Genomic DNA, 18,592 nt, shown 5'->3' on the forward strand with positions numbered 1-18,592 from the left:
ACCCAAAACAACTTTGAGCAAGACCAAAGGTGGAAGCCTCCTGGTTCGTGACTTCAAAACATACTACAAAACTGTAGTATTCAGAAGAGTATAGTACTGACATGAAGACAGACATATAGACCAATGGAAGAAAAGAGAAATAAACTCACATAATTGATCTTCAACAAGGGTGCTAAGAACACACAATGGGGAAAGGACTGTCTCTTCAAAAAATGCTGTTGAGAAAACGGGATTTCCTCATGCAAATGAATCAAATTGGACCCTTATCTCACACTATACACAAAAATCAACTCAAAATGAATTAAAGACTTAAATATAAGACATGAAAAGATAAAACTCTAAGAGGAAAACACAGAGGAAAAGCTTCATGACATTGGTCTTGGCAATGATTTTCTGGATATGGCATCAAAAAGCACAGGTAACAGCAGCAGCAACAACAGAAAAACATAGACAAATGAAACTGTATCAAACTAAACAGCTTCTGCAAAACAAATAATCAAAAGAGCGAAAAGACAACCTATGGAATGCAAGACAATATTTCCAAACCATATCCAAAATAAAGAAATGACTCCTAAACCTCAATAACAAAATCAAATAACCTGATTTAAAAATGGGTAAAGTATGTGAATAAACATTTTTCCAAAGAAGACAAACAAATGTCCAACAGGTATAAGAAAAGATGTTTGACATCACTAATCATCAGGGAAATGCAAATAAAAACTATAGTGAGATATCACCTTGTACCTATGAGGATGGCCATTATTAAAATAAGAAACAACAACAACAAAAACAAGTGTTTTTGAGGATGTGGAGAAAAGGGGAAGGAACCTTGGAAACTGCTGGTGGGAATGTGAAATGGTATAGACACTATGGAAATCAGCATGGACGTTCCTCAGAAAATTAAATCTATCATATGCAATTCCACTTCTGGGTATTTACTCAAAAGAACTGAAAACAGGGTCTAAAAGATATTTGCACCCCATGTTCACTGCAGTATTAGTCACAATAGCCAAGAAGCAGAAACAACATAAACATCCACCTACAGATCAACGGATAAAGATTGTGTGTGTGTGTGTGTGTGTGTGTGTGTGTGTGTGTGTGTGCACGTGAGCGCATGTGTGTAATATTATTCAGCCTTAAAAAAAAATCCTGTCCATCTTAACACTTATCCATCTTAATCTTCTGTACCCTTCTTTCATACACTATTTCCTAAAGATCACTTACAGTGGTTTAGAAAATTCATCTGCAGATTGTTTTAGCACCCTGAGATGACATTAATCTGGGGTGAAAGATCTAAAACAAATGACAATGGTTAGATGCTTACTTGCTTTCTTACATGCTACTTACCTATCTCAATTTCTCTCACCAATGTTGTTTGTACCCTTTCCAAATTAATGTGCATTCTCTCATAGAGAATGTTCTAAAACAAACTAAAACAGAAAATGTTGAGTAATTCTGTTTTCTCTATCTGCTCACATTCCACCAAACAATAGGCCCAAGTTTGTAACAGTACAATTAATCAAATGCATGGTACTTTTGATACAAGTTGTAATAATGTATACAAACTTTAAGAAAACAGCTATCAAAAGTCTAATTACACTGCTTACTTTTAAATATGCAGCTGCCTCTTGGACAGAAAGTGTTCTCTGACTAGAACTGCCACATTCATGATCTCCTGGAAAGATTAGCATATTATTAATTTTGAATCAGCACTATATTAAACAGAAGAAAACAAATACAATTAATCAAAATATTTTACAATTTATACAATTATAGGTTATATTATTATAATCAATAAAGAAAGAAGATAAACCATATTTAATTTCCTATTAAAAATCCAGTAGGTAATAGAAACAAACAATTATCTTTACATAAACCACCATCTTTAAATACATTTCTAAACAGTCTGGGTAGGAACATGTCTTCTTTGTATGTTTTCAACTAAATCACTGGACAGGGGAGGAACCATGTCACATGATGCTTATCCACACATCTTGGCACAGAGCAGGTCCTCGCCAGGTTTGCTGTTTTTCGAGAGGGTAAATTCACCATGGTAACTTAACACATCTATTACCAAAGCTAATAATTCAAGGATTCAAATAAATTTGAATTAAAATGTACATTCTGTATATAAAGATAGTGCTAAGCCTATCTTTAGCAAGGTGTGTGCATCCCTTAAAAATTATTATAACAAAGACCAACAGGGAAATTAGATAGAAGCTTCTAGGTATGATCTGGTTTCTGCAAAGAAATGCATTACATACAGAATCACATTTTCCCTTTCTTGTAACGATTTATAAGAGAATGCAGTCTTTGCTTTCAGGCTTTCTGTGGTTATTAGAGACCAATTTCCTCATATTGAACTTCAATTGTAAGTTTTTCCTGCCCTGTTTCTCTTCAAGTGGATTAAAAAAAAAAAAATTTTAACACAAAAGCGTACTAGCTGAGGTAAACTTTGACAAATTTTTCTATCATAAAAGCAGTCACATTCCTATTTATCAGCTTTGTTCAAGTAGCCAGATTTTAATGGTCATAGTCATAAAATGGGAAGAAATACCTGTTAGATAAACAAGTAAGTCTTCAAACTTTATGATGCCTCTTCCAAGATCTAGTTTCCACAGATCTACAGCAGAGGTCGGCAAACCACAGCCCACAGCCAAATCTTCCCTACCACTGATTTTTTTTATAAATGAAGTTTTTTTGAAACATAGCCACAACTCATTCATTTATGTATTATCTATGGCTGCTTTCATGCTATAATGGCAGAATTGAGTAGCTGTGACAGAGACAAGTCTAGCACACAAAGCCCAAAAAACTTACTATCTGGCCCCTTCACAGAAAAAAGTTTGCTGACCCCTGCTCTAGAGGAAGGAATCCATATCTTTAAAAGTACCCCAGATCATGCTGATCTAGCACACTACATAAAACAGTGCTATAGAGACAGCTGTGGAAGCCTGTGGTAGCAACATCAAGAATTCCTAGCGAGAGTATATACTTAACTTATTTCTGGGTGCTACAGCATACCAAATAAATGTCATTAGTTTGCAGTGTATGAATATGACGGTCAGTCAAGGCAAAGAAGGTTTTTTAGTGATATACACAGAATTCTGAGCATTCAAAAACTGACCAGTATTAAGGATCCAAAGGAAAAAAAAAAAAACCAGGCTGATGTGAGGATGAGCAACTGTAAGGATCCTGAAATGCCTCCATTCAACCAGAGAACCTCCATATTTACCTTCCACCAATGAACTGATTTCTACAAAAGGATCCGCTGCATACAAAAATTCAGGAGACATTTTTCTTTTCTTGTAACTTCTTTACAAGAAGAGAATCCAAAGTCTCTTCTTTTAGCTTATACGTGATACAAGAATAACTAAAAAAAGCTAAGGTAATAAACAGAGAGCAGAATACTAAGAGCAGAATATGAGGAAAATGCAATGATCAGTACAAAAAATTCTAGAATATATTTACTTTATCCAAGAAATTGATACCTAATCAACCACCAAAGAAAAATCTGCAGTTTTATATTTAATCTAGGATTTTGGTTAACTCGTTGCTTACCCAATCCAATTGACATTTAAGCTTTCAAAATTTTTTGTTACTTATTAGTGTAACAAAAAAATTGACTTTAGAATTACATAATATATACTTCACCCAATACATATGGGCAGGCAGAAAAGGTCTTGACTAAATATGTTTATAAAAATAAAACCCACTATGTATAGGTAACAAAAACTTCTAAAGAAAAAATTTTCCACAAACATAACGTTAGACTTGGGAAAAATTATTTCCACTGATATAGCATGCTATATATGCAAATTAATTTTCAAAACATTTTTAGAGACTATGAATGTGAAACAATTACCTGCAAGCTGTGCCAATCGATCATGAAGCTTGTATAAAGTGTTCATCATAAGATTTTTCTCACTTTCCTAAAATTAAAAGAAATGATTATAAAACATCCAATTCAACAAAATGTACCAAATAATAATTTTATTCAAAAAGAAAAACAGCAAATAATTTAAAACCACAGAAGCGACATAATCGGAAAGACAAATTCACACTTAAACAATGGCTACCATACTTTAAAAAAATCTTAATCTAAGAATCTAAATCATCACTCTAAACATTTTATTTTTCTTGAGGATTGACTGGGAAATTCGCACTAAGGTTAGTGCTAAAAAAGGTCTCCTGTACAAAAACTTCTCCCAACCACCAAAGCATCGCTCTCGGTCCCCCTGTACACAATGTACACTTACACATATTGTTCTTATGAGACTTCAAGGCTGCCCTCATGTTTTGCCTTAATCTGATTCAACCAAACAATAGGGGAATGAGTATTGACACTCCAACCCTCAACCTCTCCTAGGTCCCCCAAAGTGGTCCTGTATAAATTTATAAACCATTAAAGCAAAACACACATTTAATGAGTATCTAGTACTAGGAATTAAGAACTATTCTCAGCAAAGCAAGAGGCCCAGTGATACAAGATGGTTCCTGTTCTCAAGGGCAAAAAAGCATACTTAAGTGTTAAAGCTGCAAACAAAATATAATGTGAATACAGAAGAGGGGGAGAAGGGAAGATCCATTTATGAAGAGAGACTATTTGAGTTGGGCTTCACAGTAAGAACAGAATTGACTAGCATCCTAAGAAGAAACACCATGAGCAAAGGCATTTTAAAGGCACCGGTTATGTTTCTTACGTAACTAGTAGCCTACTTTGATTCAGCACACTCCTGGAAAAATAGTTTGGAGTCAACTGCTAGGGACCAAAACTAAGAGTTTGACTTCATTCTAAAAATTTAGAAGAGGGAAAGTAAAACAGACTTGTATATCAGAAATAGTACTCTGAACATATGAAAGGAAACGAGAGAGGAGACCATTGCAATGTCTAAGCACCCTGCCAAGAAGTCTAAGGCAGTGAGACCCCCAATTGAAAAGCAATCACAATTAAGGGGGACCAACACAAGCAATGGGGGAGTATAAGTTAGAAGAGGGGTAAGCTTATCACACTATCTGAAATACATTCATGATTCCTGAGGGGGCTGGCTGTATCTTTATTATTTCCTTTCTTCTTGATGTGTCAAACAAAACAGTAATACTTATAAATATAAGACCAGGATATAAAAGGCTAGGAAAGTAACATTTATATGCCTAACAACATGCAACTTTACCCATTTATTTTCATACTTTATTTTCAGGGACAGAAAGACAAGTTTGTACACTATGAGTGGTATGTCTTTGTCAATGCAGCTTTCATCACTGATACTAGGAAGACGAAAGCTCATTGAAGGCTCCACCAGAGTCCCTGGTTTTATGGAAGATGGTTGGTAGAGATTAAGTGACATTCCTTCAGCTGACTACTTGCCTTCCAAACCTTAGCTTTTTTCCCCCCTCAATTCTATCTCAACCAAATTCTGAGTCGGGCTAGACCTTGTCTTTGTAAAAGCCTAAAAATCCAAACTGTAAGAAATGGCCATCAAGAAATAATTGCTGGGGCTGAAATCCAAGATTCTGAAAGGTATGCATTTGTGACACATTAAGCCACAAAATAATATTTAATAAATATATTCAATATAATAATTCAATATAATTTAATATATTCAATATAATACATTCAATTCAATATAATTATAATATAATATATCCAATATAGTAATTTAATAAATATATTCAATGAATATATTCAATTATAATAAATATAATTCAATATTATAATATTCAATATAATGAGAAAGAGTTCTAATGATAGTATAGCTAGTTGTGGACTCGATACATGAAACCAAGGTAAATCTGATTAAGCTTTGGGATTAAAGTAGTTAAAAGTTTTAAAGTTTATTTCCTCCCTTATCTGGAAAAGAGACCAATTTCCTTTTCTTTCATATGTCCTGATCACGCCCAATCCCTCTCCCCTTTCAAAAACAAAACTAAATCCAAAAACTTGACACTTGTCCTCTGTGATTGATTACATCTTTAAAGAACATCAGAGGCCTGGAAATAAACTTCATTTTTTGATTCACAGATATTAACAATGGACTAGATGAGGAGAAGAAATAACAAAATCTAATCAGATGTAACTGAATCCCATAAGAAAACATACATACATGCTGTTTCTTTAGCATTCTCATAGAAAATTTAAGCACCCAAAAGGCTAAACTGTAATTTTTTCAAAAATTATTTCTCCAGTGGCAATTTATTCAAAATGACCATCTATATATTACAAGGGTCTCAAGTGCATGATCAACTCAATTATCATCTAAATAGTTTTTATGTAATGTTATTAATGTGAACACATCAATTTTGAGGAAGAAATAGAAAGGCTCTGGCTCAACTATCTTTAGCACCAATGTGCTAAACTAGAAATAAATGTGAAAAATATGTAAATCGAATTTTAAAGTTACGTTCTTACAGAAACTTATATTGACTTATAGTTTCATTATAGTCTTCTTCCATTCTGACTGCTTTTCCAGTGGTCTCCTAACATTCAGCTTGAAAGATGTCTCACACTGGCTTTCCTAATCACCCTGACAGCAAGTTAAAGATCTACAAATAAATCCATATTTAAAGTAAGCTTTCGGGGCGCCTGGGTGGCTCAGTCGGTTAAGCGGCCGACTTCGGCTCAGGTCACGATCTCACACTCCGTGAGTTTGAGCCCCGCGTCGGGCTCTATGCTGACCGCTCAGAGCCTGGAGCCTGTTTCCGATTCTGTGTCTCCCTCTCTCTCTGCCCCTCCCCCGTTCATGCTCTGTCTCTCTCTGTCTCAAAAATAAATAAACGTAAAAAAAAAAATTAAAAAAAAAAAGTAAGCTTTCAAGCAACCTTTCATTAAACAAAAATGATTTTATACTTTAATTTGAAATAGCTAACCTTCCATTGTTTGTTTTGGTAAGGTCCAGATTGTTTTAGTAACCCATACCATTCTTTGAAGCAAAATTCTCATTCTTGAGTGGCAAAAAATCAAACTGTAGGGCAACTCTCCCAAATTCTCTCGTATATCGTCACCTTTACATAAGTTCCCTCTTCTACCCTCAGCCAACTTTCTCCTCAAGGAAATTTCCAATTGTTTGTATCAAGTCTCTGATTAAATGATGATAATGATTTTACACACTTAGCATGGTGCCTGGCACAGAATAAGCACTTAATATAAGTGAACTGCCATTATCTTCATTACAGTTATTACTATTATTTAGAGGTTCAGAACTTCAGTTCCTCCCATGGGGAAAATTATACAGAAGAAAATAAAGTCCTGTATTTCTAACATTCAGTGAGTATATTACACGCATTTAAATGATGATGCCAACAGCAGCATACTTAATACGGTTACTGACAAAGTCAACCTGTTTTAAAACAAATATCACCACAAAAGAATATTACTAAAAATAATCACTACAAAGTCTCACTCTAACAATCTGCAGTAATATTTTATGGATTTGATTATACATTATTACACATCCTTCAGCACAACAAACAATGTTTTATATGCAGGTCTACATTAGTCAGTTCCCACCATAAATTAATAACTAACTGTGCATTATAATATGAGCTCAAATACCTTAATCTTTAAGGTGCCTGTAATGATGGTAAGTGAAAAATATTTTCATGTGAGTAAAATTTAGGTTAAAATTAACATTATAGATCCTTTAAAAAAGAAAAGGAAATCATAAATAGGTAGCCTAAGAAACATGTGTCTTTCTAAATCTTTTGCCTTCCTGATGGTTGAATAGGCATGCCTATTAGCAAAAGATCCAGAGAGACAAGATGAGGGCAAAGAGGACAAAAATTGTCAGAATATCCAGCAACTTCAACAGAAATATTTCTAAAGGTTAAAACCAGATCCCTAGATAACGTGCCAATGCCATTTTACGTGGCAGTTGGCTATTACCTTAAAGTGATAAACGATTCTGCTCTTAGGAGAAAACCTGTTTCAGATTTAATCATATTATCCTTAAAGAATACTCAAAATAAGAAAATTTATTGTTTCAGTTTAAGAGAAGTTTTAAAATTAACATTTTTAGTTAACAGTTGTCCTAATACTTTTATCATATAAAACATGAGACAAAAACCAGTATTATGATCTTCTTCTACTTACTTGTATGTTTCCAAATGTTTCATCAAAGGGGTTTTTTACTATCAAGGAAAGAAAAGAGAGAACTGTTAGCATCATTTGAGAATGAGAATTAGAATTAGAATCCCCCTAAACAAGCTCTCTGAAATGCCAGCATGTACTCTGCTAAAACTGAACGTAAACACACTGATGATAATAAAGGTTAGGGTGGTGATTTTTGAGACTTGCTATGTTTACCATTCTTACTCTGAATCTGTGGTTTTCTCTGTAATAACTGAGAGCAGTGCTCTGGTGTCTAAGTGCCTGGGTTCGAGTCCCAGTTCCATCACTTACTAGCAACATGAGCGTGAACTAACATCTACCTGGCTACTCTAAGTTGTAGTTTCCTCACTGTTACAGAAAGGATGTAACAATGATTCCTACCTTGTGTAGTTGTTGTGAGGATTAAATGAGATAAACTAGATAACATGACTGGCCTAGTATCAAGCACTTAATACATGTTACCTGTTACTGTTACTGACTACATTGTTTCCACTACCAAACTTGATTTCTCTTCAAAATATAGATTAAAAGCAGTTACTACTTAAGGAAATCTACAAGATGCTTTAAAACTAAACAATTCTGGGGCGCCTGGGTGGCGCAGTCGGTTAAGCGTCCGACTTCAGCCAGGTCACGATCTCGTGGTCCGTGAGTTCGAGCCCCGCGTCGGGCTCTGGGCTGGTGGCTCGGAGCCTGGAGCCTGTTTCCAATTCTGTGTCTCCCTCTCTCTCTGCCCCTCCTCCGTTTATGCTCTGTCTCTCTCTGTCCCCCAAAAAATAAATAAACGTTGAAAAAAAAAAACAAAACTAAACAATTCTTTCAGAATTCTGACTTCCAATGGTAAAACAAACAAACAAAAAACAAACAAAAAAAAAACCCCTCCCTAATCCTTGCTAACATCTGGAAAGGTGACAAGAAACAAATATACAAAGTAGCTAAGAAATGTCTCAATATCAAACAACTTTACCTTTCCAATAAATATTATAAAAAGAATTTAGCACTTTGCATCCAACCTCCCTATACCCACCTCTCCTAAAAAAAGATGCAAACAAGTTTATGGCTAAACATCTCTCATGGTTATTATTTAGAATCTCCTTTGTATCATCTATTTGCAAATTACATGCAAAAATATTCAAAGCTTTCAGATACCTGGATCTCTATAATCCAGGTCACAACTAAGACTAACTAGCCTACAAAGTAGTTCACACTGACCAGGTTTCCTTTCTGAGGTGCTTTTCTATTTTTATTTGAGAAAACAGGAAGTCCCATAGGAACCAGGAACTGCCTGATTCTAAGAAAGTTCATGTGTGAGGCCAGTTTAACAAGGTACAATAAAAAAGCAAGGAAAAGTATATCTTACAATCATTTAAAGGGATTTTGCAGACACTTTCTAAAGAGCAACAGGGTTTTAATGCTAGAAAAGAAAAAATTTTGAATGATAAAAGATCAAATTACTCAATAGGGGACTAGGAAGAAGAAATAATACAGCTTAAAGATTAAATAAAGTGTTATGAATCAGAACACGCTTAGACTAAAAAGATACTTTTTAATAACAATTTTTATTAATGTAAAATCTGAACAATTTAAAATAAAGTTGCATTTAGTTCAATATACTACCAAAAAAATTGCCTTCTTGATCTACTTAAACTGATCACACAATACTAAAAGGTCAAGTATTTTATTTGCTCTTTATAAGAAGAATAACCCTAAAAAAATTAAAACATGCAGTTCTAAAAACAGGTTTTTTAATGTCTGAAGAAAAGTCATGAAGATAGCCTTTTTTTTTCTTTTGACTTTACACAAAATCCTTTTTTGTCAAGATTATTAAATGGAAAACTAGCTCTTCAAGTATCTCCATGAAGCAGACTGTGGATGTTCTCCCCCTGGACTGTCCTACTGTGAATTTCTCACGACAGGCATCACGTGACACTGTTTGTTTGCCTGGAGCCAAGCACAGTACTGGGCATACAGCTGGTGCTCAAAAAGTGCTGGTTGTGCTATCTAGGTTACATTCATCCTTCTTTATTCTGTTCTGTGTGTTAACACCGCAGGAGGCTGGAGAAGGGTAAATTCTGGGAAGGAAGGGGGACGGGATAACAAAGAGAAAGCTACAGAGCAGAACAATAATTCTGTTGAAAGCACTGCTCTCTCTGCCCTTTGCATCCTTCTAGATTTCTGCCTCTCGGTTAATGGGCTGAGTGAGATACCCAACAGTGTATCTTAAAAGCCAGTAATATACTTTCCATCCTACACACCTTATGTTAAGAAAAATTTTCCCCAATTTCCTATGACAACCACCAGCATTTTTGCAGCATAACTAATTGGCTATAAAATCAGAAAAAATAAAAGAGGGGCATTCGTCAAAAAGGACATAATGAAATATGTAACATGAATAACAAAGTCAACAAGACTTTATTATGAAATAAAAAATATTTGAATACATCAAAATGTAGCATACATTCATGGGAATATTGTGCCAATAACTGATTTTATTTTGTGGATTATACCTAAGCACTTGTCTTCAAAGTGTTTTGTTCATAGTATTATACAGTTTTTTGCTTGTCCCTCACTAGGCATCGCACTTTTTCTTTTTACACTAAAATATCTTCCTTCATTAAGATAGGGACCAGTTCATAAATACTAGGATGCATATTTGTAAATAAGCTTCATATCGTGTCGTGAAACACACTTCTACACTGTTGTTTGTTCCTGGCACATTGTCACATATCCACTGATCGACATTCCAAAGTTTATGGGAAACATGGGTTCAAAGCTCTGCACCACTGTACAGACTATGATGAGGGCTAAGATTTATATAATATAAAAATGGGACTACTTAGTCAATGGAGAAATGAAACTGTCAACCAGTTTGATGAAAGCAAACTGTCAACCAGTTATTTATCTTTTATGGCAAAACTATTTTGTCATTAAAATGCTTGCAGCAAAGATGCTTACAGCAAAACTACCTAGAACCACAACTATCACCTATTAACAGACCTATTAAATCAATAAGAAGTAAAAAGTAGCCTTGAGATTAAGCTTTAGAAGAAAACTTCATCTAAAAACAGCAATTCTAAAAAAACCAAAAGCCCTCATTTCTAAAAGCAGCATCTTTTTATTAAAAGATTTTTCTTTATTTTTAAATAATCTCTGCACCCAACGCAGAGCTCAAGCTCACAACCCTGAAATCAAGAGTCTCCTGCTCTACCAACTGAGCCAGCCAGGTGCCCCTAAAAGCAGCATCTTTATATATCTAACTTTTCTTCAGTATTTCTAACACCATGTGTTAGTATCTTTTATCTCATCCAAATTACCTACAATATTTAACGGAAACAACACATATTGCCACCTCACCTTTAGTGAAAATACTCCTCCCTGATCCCACCAATTGGGCATTTATAAAGAAACCATATTCCAAAAGCATCCCATACCCCAAAAAACAAAACAAAACAAAACAAAACAAAACAAAAAAAGCCACCTCATTTTCAAGCCTCTTTTCTAGGCATGGACCTAAGAGATAAATTCTTATCTCTTTTCCTAAAGCAGTGATAATACCTCACCGATATTTCAAACTTTCCACTTCTATCCCCTAAACAGCACAACCTTGAAGTCATTTTAGACCTGGTACTGTCCTTATACCCTACACCCCCAATAGCCTCTCTTAACTGAGGTTTTTTTTTTTCTCAACTTCTGAGGTTGAGAAAAACTTCTGAGAAAAACTTCTGAGGTTTTTTTCTCAAATCTTCCTGGTTTCACCATTTCTCCTTCAATGTTCTTGTCCAGATTGTTTCAAACCTCAAATACACCAAAGTTTTCTGAAGACTTTCACTTCTCATTCCTTTAAACTCCCCCAATGATTGTAAAAATCAAATTCCTAAAAACGTTTCTTTAATTATACTTACAAGATCCTTCAAAATCGTCCAATGATTTCCTAGCACATTTTGCTTCAAGGAAATAATTCTAACTTTGTGATACTTTTCTATTTACTTAGACACATTGTTGACTCTGATTCTCCAAACCTTAGTCTCGCATCAATCCCAAAAATGTTATTAGTTTTACTGATCCTTCCCATTAACTTTTTTTCATTCTCTTACACTGAGATCAAATTCATTAACCATTACGAATGCCCAGGTAAAAAGGAAAAAATGAACTGTATCAATCTATAAAAGTACTCACAAACTATATGTTTAATGTTGATCAAATAAATTGATATTGTCCTCAGAAAGGCTCCAGTTTGGTCACTCAATGCCAGTAAATAGAAGAAAAGTCTGTGGTACCCAAAGTTCCTCCACAAACTCAAAAAGAAAAAGTTTTTTCATTTAATAATTATTAAGTATTTTGTGCTAGGCACTGGAAATGTGACAGTAAATAAAATTTTAAAAATCCCTGCCCTCAAGGAACTTATGTTAGAAAAGACAATGAACAGACACATTTTAAAAACATAGTATGGCAAATGGTTCTAGGTGCTCTGCAGGTAAAACACAGGAGAGAGGTGGTTAACGCGTGGGGGAGGAAAGCAGTATTAAAGCAGATGGTCAGAGAAGGCCATACTCAGAAGAATGCCTTTGGAGGGAAACCCGAAGGAGCACAGGGAACAAGCCATGTGGACACCTCAAGGAAGAAGTTTACAGACAGAAAGAATAACAAGTGTACAGGCTTGGAAGTGGTAGCATGCCCACCATATTATTCCCAGAAATGGAACAGAGTGGCGAGGGCAAACAGCAAGAAATGAAGTCAAAAAGGTAAGTTTACTTGAGGGAGCCAATAGCTACAGATCATGTAGGGCCTTGGAGACTTTTAATATTACTCTGAGCAAGAAACCTCACAGAATTAGAAGCATTTTATCTGGCTTATGTTTTAAAAAGAAAAGTACAGGGGCGCCTGGGTGGCTCAGTCGGTTGAGCATCCGACTTCGGCTCAGGTCACGATCTCACGGTCCATGAGTTCGAGCCCCGCGTTGGGCTCTGGGCTGATGGCTCAGAGCCTGGAGCCTGCTTCTGAGTCTGTGTCTCCCTCTCTCTCTGCCCCTCCCCCGTTCATGCTCTGTCTCTGTCTCAAAAATAAATAAACGTTAAAAAAAAAATGCATAAGATGTATTTGTAAAAAAAAGAAAAAAAAAGAAAAGTACATACAATAAGAGGTGGGCCACTCTCAAATAAGTTTAAAAATCCTAAGCATTTAGAAAAGAAATGATCTGCCGTTCACGCCTCAGGAAAACTGCGGAAGTGGCACATTGAGGACGCTTTCCTCCTGCTTTCTCTGGATCAGCACAGCCAATTTCAGTCAGCCTCGACGTTTTTCTGTTCTGAGTACCTGAAACTACCATCAATTATCAATCTGTATACAAAAATATTCTGCCAGGAGGAACTGAATAGACATTTTTCTACAGACATACAAATAACCAACAGGTACATGAAAAGGTTCTCAACATCACTCATCATCAGGGAAATGCAAACCAAAATCACAGTGAGGTATCACCTCACATCTGTTTGAATGGCTACTTTCAAAAAAGATGAGATAACAAGTACTGAAGAGGGTGTGGAGAAAGGGGACCCTGTGCACTGCTGGTGGGATGTAAACTGTTGCAGCCGCTCTGGAAAACAGTATGGAGGTTCCTCAAAAAATTGAAAATAGAACCATCATATGATCCAGCTAATCCCACTTCTGGGTATATATAACCAAAGGAAATGAAACAGGATCTTAAAAAGATGTCTGCACCCCATGTTCACTGCAGTATTGTTCACAACAGCCAAGACATGGAAACAACCGAACTGTTCATCAACAGATAAGTGGATAAAGAAGACGCGGCACACACATACATACATACACACAATGGAATGTTATTCAGCCACGAGAAAGAAGGATATCCTGATACTTGTGGCATGGATGGATCCTTCATGGCACGATGCTAAGTGAAATAAAGTCTGACAGAGAAAGACAAATACTGGGGGAGATCACTTACATGTGGAATTTGAAAAAGTCAGACCCAGAAAACCAGAGTAGAGTAGTGGTGACCAGGGGCTGGGCAGCGGGAGAAACAAGAAGCTATTGGTCAAAGGACATAAATGACTAGTTATACGATTAACAAGTTCTGGGGATCTAATGTACAGCATGGTGATTATAGCTGGTAACACTGCAAGTTGCTAAGAGAGTAGATCTCGAATGTTTTCAACACACATAAAAAATGGTAATTATGTGACAGGATGGAGGTGTTAGCTAATGCTATGGTGGTGATCATTTTTGCAATACATAAATGTATCAAGTCAACACGCTGTACACCTGAAACTTACAGTTATATGTCAACCATAATTCAATAAAGCTGAAAAACAGTTCTGCCAGGGAGACATTGAGCCTTTGATCTTTGATCTTCTTCCTTCTGCTTATTCTGTCTTCAAGGTCCCGTGTGCAGCTCTGCTATAGTCATAAAAGATGCCTAACTGCTGCAGTTCACTGCAGTTCACTGTGACCTTCCCCTTTTCAGAACCCCTCTGTATTTACTTCAGTATCTTTGCTAACTTATATCATGATTTAACTATTTGTTGGGGCACCTGGGGGGCTCAGTCAGTTAAGCGTCCAACTTCAGCTCAGGTCATGATCTCGGGGTTCGTGAGCTGGAGCCCCCCATCGGGCTCTCTGGTGTCAGCACAGAGCCCACTTTGGATCCTCTGTCCCGGCCCTCCCTTGCTTGCCCTCTCAGTCTCTCTCAAAATAAATAAATATTTCCTCCCCCAACAAGACAGCAAAAATCTCTACCTATCTCAATGCCTTGAGGATATTTGATGCTAAATATATACTGAACAAATAGCAGCTTGAAGGCATACTGCCGTCTCCAAGAATAACAGCTTCACCAATGCCAGAGTAGTAGGCACTATAATCCTGATTACTCTGCAACCTTCTTCTTTGAATAAAAAGGAAATTATATTTATTGAACTCTTAGTAGATTCAGGAATACTGATGCCATGTACGCAGGAGGTAACTTTCACCACTATTTTAAAGCAGGTATTACTCCCATTTTTATGTACAGAAATACAGATGCATTATGAGATTAGGTTGCTTTCTTGCAGTTAACAGTTTTAAAAGCAGAGATTCATAACCTACATCTGACTCCAATGCCTACATTCTTTTCATTATATAAAAAACAACTACAGAAAAGAAAATATTTGTTTTCTTTGGTTTAAGGAAAGCATTCTTCTCTAGAACTCTCAGATACGGAATTATTAAAGTTTAATCTCCTTATGATATAATGCATGAAAAATGCCCAAATGGGAATGAAGAAAAGACACCGCTGTTAGAGAAAACACAAGGAAAACTTCAAAACCAAGTACCCTAACTGTAGTCCAGGAAAAGACGTTCCATGGTATATCAACCTATAGTGTCCCATGTCCACCAGGGGCAGCACTCCCCTGCTCTCTGCCGCCATGACACTTTGTTCATTAAAGCTACCATGGGGCGCCTGGGTGGCTCAGGTCAGTTAAGCGTCTGATTTCAGCTCAGGTCATGATCTCGCAGTTCGTGAGTCCAAGCCCTGCATGGGGCTCTGTGCTGACAGCTCAGAGCCTTGAGCCTGCTTCAGATTCTGTGTCTCCCTCTCTTTCTGCCCCTTACCCACTCGCGCGTATTCATTCTCTCTCTCTCTCTCTCTCTCTCTCTCTCTCTCTCCCCCCCCCTCAAAAAATAAACATAAAAAAAAAAAAAGTTCAGTCTGGAAAGCACTAACTGCAGACAGGCACTTTCAAAGACAGTCTCTTATAATTCTAAAACTCTATGACCTTAAAGCTAGGTTTTAGTCTTTGGAAACTTCAAGTCATCTAGGCACAGTTAAATTCAGCTAAGTAAATGACCAATTATCTCTGTGAGTTGTACCTTTTTGTAAACAGACATTCAAGCTCTCAAATCCCATCTTCTAGCTTTAGGGGTTTAAACAGAGCATAATTATATATAAGGAAATGGGGGGGGGCAAATGTTTCCAACAGCTGCAGAACACTGCACCTGTGTGTGTGGCAAACTTCTACATTTCACCATCAGCCAAACCGATCTAAAAATGGACAGGGTGAACAAGGCGGCACATTCTTCTGCAACATAGCACATTGCCCTTTTGTTCTCTGAAAGTTCTCTAATTGTTTCATAGCTCTATTAAATATAGTTATTCCAAAAGACAGGAACAGTTCACATCAAGTATACTTAATATATTACTGTGAATATGGACATTACATCAGCAAGCAAAACCAAGTTTTATGGACAAAAACTGGCTACTATAAAGCCTGCCTAAGGTGAACTCTTGTACCACCCCTGTTCTACTCATAAATAAACTTTCCATTTTAACTCCACCTATCCATCTGGATTTACAGAGGTACAGACCTAGATGGGGATAGCAAGTGAAGAAGGGAAAGAGGGCAAAACCTCAAAAGCTTCTCCACTTTTCAGATCCTAGAAGACTCTCAACTTTTCACTTGCCCTGCTTTAAGAGAGGCAACAGTGTGCACTCCTTCCAAAAAAAAAACAAAAAAACCAAAGAACTATTCTTCACGAAAAACAGAACATACACCATGATTTTATAAAATCAAAGGAGTTTTAAATATGGATATCAAAGTACTAAAAACAAATACTGTGTCCAAGAAAATAAAAGAACAAAACTTATAGTTAAGTTGGCAATGGCCTTATTATTTGGTTGGTTCTTATTGTTCATCTCTGAAAGAACAATTATGGCCTCTTTCAACCTTGTCATCATTTGAAAATCTCACATTTGCTCACCATAAAAATGAAGATTCCTTGGCGGGGGGCGGGGGGGCAGCGAGGGGGGGATAGCAGACTGTAATTGAGATGCCCGTCTTTATCCAAGCACCAATTTCACATTATAACTGTACCTCAAGTTTGAGATCTCTATAACAAAAACTGTAAGTAAGACTTCTAACCACAGATTGCTCAACAAGTATTTATGGAGCGTATTCTGTAAACCATGTTCTGAGAACACAGTGCTTAAGGACTAGTGGAGATAAACGAGTAACTACGGTATATAACATACTCAATACAACTTTAGAGTTTAGTATCAAGTACTTTAGGAGTTCAGAAAGGGGTAAAATTTTTTTGCCTAAAATACTTTTGAGCCTTAAAACAAACCAAGAGTAATAAAATGGATTGAACTATCGAAAAAATGCAACATCAAAGAACCTCAAAAATATGCTGAAAAAAGCCTCACAAAAGAGTATTCTATGAATCCACTTATGAAGTTTTACAACACACAAAACTACTTTATGGTGAATAAAACAGTGACAGAGTATTGATGTGGCATGAGTAAACTCATGGAGGTGAAGGCAGTGGTCTCTATCTGCAGGGATTCAAGTTGCACAGCTGGATGCATTTGTCAAAAGTCATCTGATGGTACATTAAAGACTGATACATCTGACTGTATGTGAATTTTACCTTAAAAAAAAAAAAAAGAACCTCACCCTCAATAATATGCATGACATATGTAAAGATAAAAAGTATCCTGTCTTCAACTTACTCTGAAATACAGTTTTTGAAAGACAGAATGATGGATGGACAGAGTGATGGATAAGATATACAACAAAGCAAATACAGAAAATGCTAAAGTAGAATCTAGGTGTGGATACGTGTGTTCACAGCATCAATTCTTTCAATTTCCTGTTTGAAAGTTTTCATAACAAAATGCTAGGGGAGAAAAAGTATTAAAACAAAATATTTACTGATGATGCTAAAATCCAATCAGAAAACTGGCAAAAGATCACTTTGATACCCAGACACATCAGGTAAAAACCCTAATTTTAAATATTGTACAAGAAAAACATTCTTTTCCTTCCAATTCAATCTAAATTTTTAACAAATCAAAAACTGAAAATTTCCTTTGCAAAAAAACTAGAAAAGTTATTGTAATATAAAGGTTTTTTTTTGGTTTTGCCTTGTTCATGTATTTTACATGTACAACTTCAAAATACATTTATCTTTTTTACTAAAATAATGTCAGAAACTTGGCATATAGAAAAATATCCATAGGAGCTTGTGTCTAGTAATTTTTAAAGAGTAAATGTTTCACAAACATTCAAAATTCTTTTCTTACACGCTTCACTATTAAGTTGGAGGTAATTCACTTACCAGTGATTTTATAAGACTGACTTTATTTACCTAAAATCAATTTATTACTAAATTTGAAAGCCAGATGACTAGAAGATCAAGAAAATATCAAAATACTACACATTTAAGAGACTTTAAGAATCTACTCCTTCCCAAAATGAGCTCTGCTATCTTAATAGAGCATCCATAACTCAAGATTTGACAGAATTATTGATTACTGAATCAGACTTACTAAAACTGAAGTTCCCATTCAAACAAAAATGTTTATCCAAAAGACTTTTACACTTTAAGAAAATTTCAAAGTTTACTCTAAGATAAAATATAAAGTTAATAATGAGCCTCTTCCCACCACAACACACACACACACACACACACACACACACACACACACACACACAC

General features: G+C 35.9%; 1 protein-coding gene across 1 annotated transcript in view; it reads right to left on the bottom strand.

Annotated features, from left to right (window-relative positions):
- LEMD3 (LEM domain containing 3) overlaps positions 1 to 18,592 on the bottom strand; it is a 65,520-nt gene that overhangs the window by 27,436 nt on the left and 19,492 nt on the right. Inside the window, exons 2-4 of the mRNA XM_040491500.1 lie at positions 8,090 to 8,127; positions 3,866 to 3,932; positions 1,608 to 1,675 (exon numbers count right to left, since the gene is read on the bottom strand). Of these exons, the coding sequence (XP_040347434.1) occupies positions 1,608 to 1,675; positions 3,866 to 3,932; positions 8,090 to 8,127 (173 nt within the window). The remainder of the gene's footprint in view (positions 1 to 1,607; positions 1,676 to 3,865; positions 3,933 to 8,089; positions 8,128 to 18,592) is intronic.

The sequence above is a fragment of the Herpailurus yagouaroundi genome, unplaced genomic scaffold (assembly GCF_014898765.1).
Source record: "Herpailurus yagouaroundi ecotype Mexico unplaced genomic scaffold, PumYag 182, whole genome shotgun sequence".
Classification (NCBI taxonomy): Eukaryota; Metazoa; Chordata; class Mammalia; order Carnivora; family Felidae; genus Herpailurus; species Herpailurus yagouaroundi.